The sequence below is a fragment of the Dioscorea cayenensis genome, chromosome 17 (genome assembly GCF_009730915.1).
Source record: "Dioscorea cayenensis subsp. rotundata cultivar TDr96_F1 chromosome 17, TDr96_F1_v2_PseudoChromosome.rev07_lg8_w22 25.fasta, whole genome shotgun sequence".
Lineage (NCBI taxonomy): Eukaryota > Viridiplantae > Streptophyta > Magnoliopsida > Dioscoreales > Dioscoreaceae > Dioscorea > Dioscorea cayenensis.
Window position 1 is genome coordinate 20436188 of NC_052487.1, and position 4708 is coordinate 20440895.

General features: G+C 34.0%; 1 protein-coding gene across 5 annotated transcripts; it reads left to right on the forward strand.

Moving 5' to 3' along the window:
- Nucleotides 1–894: 894 nt before the first annotated feature.
- Nucleotides 895–4046, forward strand: LOC120280008 (tRNase Z TRZ1-like). Of its 5 annotated transcripts, none has more exons than XM_039286706.1 (9): nucleotides 895–1012; nucleotides 1307–1601; nucleotides 1770–1932; nucleotides 2018–2088; nucleotides 2210–2305; nucleotides 2401–2514; nucleotides 3252–3323; nucleotides 3453–3527; nucleotides 3689–4046. In XM_039286706.1, the coding sequence occupies exons 2-9, from the start codon at nucleotides 1365–1367 to the stop codon at nucleotides 3761–3763; spliced, it is 903 nt and encodes a 300-aa protein (XP_039142640.1). In that variant the 5' UTR covers nucleotides 895–1012; nucleotides 1307–1364; the 3' UTR covers nucleotides 3764–4046. The 5 variants fall into 5 exon arrangements, with proteins under 5 accessions (XP_039142640.1, XP_039142639.1, XP_039142642.1 ...); XM_039286705.1 differs by having other exon boundaries at nucleotides 1336–1601; XM_039286708.1 differs by having other exon boundaries at nucleotides 1336–1601; nucleotides 3255–3323.
- Nucleotides 4047–4708: the final 662 nt, after the last annotated feature.

Here is a 4708-nt window from a genome sequence, read left to right on the forward strand (position 1 = left end):
AAGAGATCCCGTGGCGGCGGCCCGTTGTTCTCCCCTTCTCCTCCGACAACCATATCCGCAACCCAACTCACCGAGAACCCTAGCCCTAACCGTAACCCTGGCGAGAGACCTTCACGGCTGAAGCGATAGTGATTCTCCGGCGAAGAAGGCTTGCTCCCAATTTATATAGACAAAGATGAACCTTGGGGAGCAAGCGATGTCGGATCTTTTCGACTGGTTTTCGAATCCGTTTAGGTCTCGGTCTCCAAACAGGATCCAAACCCGTTTACCGATTATCCAAACCCGATAAGCCGAAGAATATATCATTAACAATTAAATGGATATCTTTTTATACATCCATTATTATTGAGATCCGTTTAGATCTAATTAAATTTCCACTTGTTTATCCCTCGTTCGAAATATATTCTTAAATAAGATTATAAGACAATGGGAAAAATAATATATTATTTATATTATTTTAAATTCATCAAAATATATAGCTTAAAGGTCGATGATTATATAATAAATTGGATAGTTATTATTAATTATATTAAGATAGACAAGAGGATATGAATAAAATATTCTCATCACCCACCGTTATTATTAATTATTTTAAAAGATCGAAGATTTTATAAGAAATTGGATAGTTATTATTAATTATATTTTAAATTTATTTTGAATTCAAAATATTAAGAGTGCATGGGGAGGATTAGATCCGGATACTTATTTATCCTATATTTAAAATTTGAAATATATTATTAAATGATATGACAATGAGAAAAATAATATATTGGTTTTTATTATTTGAAATTCGAAATATATAGCTAAAAGTCAGATGATTTCGGATTCTCCATAGCGGGTTTTGGTTTGCGCGCCCGAATCCGCATAAGACCCGTTTTCTCTGTCCTTACCTTTTCCTCCAAACCCTAGCTATCGACTTTCAAGAGTTGCACTTGCTTCGCACCCTGTGGCCTCCTCGCCGTCCGGCAACCGGCCGACGACTGCTCCCTCGCTCTAGCTTGGTTGCTTGGGTGTAAGCCCACTACTCTTTCTATTAGATTTATTCTTTCAGGTTGAACTTGATGTTGAAATTTTTGTTTGGTTTGGAACCTTGAGAGTATAACATGTTGAATGATATAATTTTTGTTATTTGGACAAAGAAATTGGCTTTTAGGGCTGAAAGTTTGAATTTTTTGTCTTCAAGTTTTAGTTTTTTCGCTTAACATTTATACCTGGATTTGGGTTTGTCTTGTTTTTTCTATATTGAATTGTAGCAATGTGTTCTTCCCTCGGATTAGTGAGAAATTTTGTTGTTTAATTTTTGTAGTTCATATGTTTGATTTGAAACGGATTTAGTAGGGAGAATTGGGAACTAAACAAATGTGATGGAGAGCAGGAAAAGTAAGGAGAAAAGTGAAGAACCAAGTTGCACTCCTTCATTGGCAATGCGAAAGAAGGGATTGGTGATTGAAGGATATCCAATTGAAGGGTTGTCTATTGGTGGGCAGGAGACTTGTGTGATTTTTCCTACTCTCAAGACAGCATTTGATATTGGTAGATGCCCACAACGAGCTATTTCTCAAGATTTTCTCTTCATTTCTCATAGCCATATGGATCACATTGTAAGATCAGTTCTCCTGTCTCACTATCACTTTACAAGCATGGAGAGTTTCTTCGTCTTTATCTGTTCACCATAAGCAACTTGAGACATTTTTTTTCCTGGTTTTATATGTTTGTAGATGTATCAGGGGGTTATTGTAATGAGCTGTCTGATAATGTTGTTTTTATAGGGAGGGCTCCCTATGTATGTTGCTACAAGAGGCCTGTATAGTATGAAACCACCAACTATTTTTGTCCCTGTTTCTGTGAGAGAAAATGTAGAAAAACTTTTTGAAGTGCACAGAGCAATGGATCAATCTGAGTTGAAGCACAATCTTGTTGCCTTGGATATAGGTATCCTTAAATTTTATTGGAAAAATGTAATCAACTGTCTTGCTGAATTCAGTTTCTTGATATTCTCCATAATTTATTTACCCAGGGGAAGAGTTTCAGATGAGGAAAGACCTCAAAGTTAAAGCATTCAGAACTTATCATGTCATTCCTAGCCAGGTTATAGGCATTCACGCTATGCTGGTTCAATTTTATAATCTAGAATTATATTGAGCTAAAAACATGCTTTCCATTTTCATGCTGTAACTAAAATAGAAGTCCCACTTTGCGAATTCTGCAGGGTTATATTATTTATTCTGTGAAGCAGAAACTTAAGCAGGAATATGCAGGTCTGTCTGGAAATGAGATTAAGAACTTAAGGTTATCAGGTGTGGAGGTCTGTCTTTACTGGTTCTTCTATTCTTCTATTGTATGGATAAGGTCTTTTTTTTTAAATTGTATTGAAGAATTCATTTATCATTTGATTGGCAGATAACTTATACTGTGGTATCACCTGAAATTGCCTTCACTGGGGATACCATGTCAGACTTTGTAGTTGATCCAGAAAATAGCGATGCATTAAGAGCACGAGTTCTTGTAATGGAGGTACTCTGTTCATGATCAGTGAAATTGATTACCTTAGCTCATTTTGTGGCTTTCATCTATGAAACTCTGCAATTCTAAGCATCCTGCTAATAAAACTTGAATAATAAAAAACATCACCTAATATTTTAAGTGTTTTCATGTTCTGCATGGCAAGTTGAATAACCATTATAGCTATTTATTTATGCTTTTTCAATCATGTTATTCTCCAGATAACATGTAGTAAATTATTTGTTGTTTAATGCTGGTGTTTATAATTCATTTTGAAGAAAATGATATAGACCTAACTTGTCAAATTCCAGTCATTGATATCATCTTGCATAAGTAATTTGCATGAATTAGAGATGCACCTCCCTGTAGTGTTTGGGTTTGATATATCTAGAATGGATAATAACTTATGAGCAACCACAGGAATTCTTATAGTTAAGCAGAGACCTGCAGTGTGGAATTATCTTTGATTCCATGATATGTAACATGGTAAATTTTAGAAATTTAATAAGATGTGCCATGGCTTCATTAAGGTTACAGACACTGAAATCTACTTAGAAATGTTTTGGAGAATGTTTACTTAAATGCCTCAATTTTTTGTTGATTGAGGAATAATTGATCTACTAGTCTCTATTCGCAGTTTATTATATTGACCTTTCCTTTTCCAATTTTTTCATGTCAATAAATTATAATGTTAATGAATTAGGAAATGATTGGTATTTGTTTCCTTTTACTGAATATTTGCTATCTAGCAGAGTACTTTTGTTGATGATACCGTGACAATAGAGCATGCAAGAGATTATGGCCATACCCATTTGTTTGAGGTTATTTCTTTGCATTCCTGCTCTTCTGTCACAAATATCAGTTTCTTGAATACCTGAATGTTAATTAAGATATATTATTAATGTTCATATTATCCTAACTCATCATCAGTTTCTGCATTAAATTGGCAGATTTCACACTATGCTGAAAGATTTCAAAACAAAGCAATCCTCTTAATTCATTTTTCAGCCCGTTACCAAGCAGATGTATGTCACCTCATTTCTGCAACAACTGTATAATTTAAGTTCCATAAATTGCTTTACATCATTAAATTGTCATTAACTTTCATGTCAGGATGCAAATTTTGCATGCTAGTCATCAATGATCCAGAGTCTAAGTTATGCCACTATGATTTATTGTTCTTCAGGAAATTAAAGAAGCTATTGCTAAACTTCCGCCTTCTTTTTCTGGGCGAGTTTTTGCTCTACTGGAGGGCATCTGATGGGAGTCTATTTTTTCTTCTTCTCACTGTTGCTTGTGTGCATATCAATTTACTCAGACGACGGGAACCGACTTCACATTACTCAATAAACATCAGAATTCAGTAAGGGCTACAGCACAAGTCATCAGAGATGAAAATGCTACTTGATGCCTCATTCATAATTTTTTTTTTGTTTCCCCTTTCTTTTATTGATTTGAAGATGTAGTTGATGTCATACTTGTGAGGAAACTTTGAACTTGCATGGTTTTTGCAAAATTGTATGAATTACAAACTCATTGATCAATTTTGTTATAATCTTTGTATTGTATATACATGTGTTATTGGCTTCACTCTCTATTTTATTTGAACAAAGCTATTGCTTCTCCAATGGCTTTTAATTAGTTTTACTTGAAAGTTACTCCTACGGGATATATAGCATGATTAAATAAATAAGATTATTAAACTTATGTCAAGGAGAAATTATCTTGAGTTCCCGGTGTAATTTTTGTCTTGTTGAAAGATTTCTATGAATTTTTTGGTTCTTATCCAAGTTCCCCTATGTTTGAAAAGGTAAAAAAAAAAAAAGCAATGAATTTCAAGAAGACATGACAACATGCTTATCTTGATACATTATACTAAAATCATGAGATTAAACTTGAGAAGATTTTTGTTTTGTCCCTAAAATTCATGGTCAAGTCTTCCGTTAAATATAGCCAACCACCCAAAGTCAATGCCTTGTCATGCAGCACCATCAATGAGGAATTACCACTGATCATATAATGCATGTCTCTCATGGTTGATCATTCACTAATTTATTTTCAAAAGTCTTGGACTAAATTATTCTTTTTAACTCTGTGTTGTAATGATGATTCATTACCGGTGATGCCTTCAATCATGCTCCATAAATGTCACACAAGTCTTGTTATTAATGGAAGTTAAAACTTTGTTATCTAACTAGTTTGTGAA

Coding starts and splice junctions, on each gene's coding strand:
- LOC120280008 (XM_039286706.1), top strand. CDS start 1,365: ATGGAGAGCAGGAAAAGTAAGGAGAAAAGTGAAGAACCAAGTTGCACT. Junction 2,306..2,400: donor TAAGGTTATCAGGTGTGGAG/GTCTGTCTTTAC, acceptor TTTGATTGGCAG/ATAACTTATACTGTGGTATC. Junction 2,515..3,251: donor CACGAGTTCTTGTAATGGAG/GTACTCTGTTCA, acceptor TTTGCTATCTAG/CAGAGTACTTTTGTTGATGA.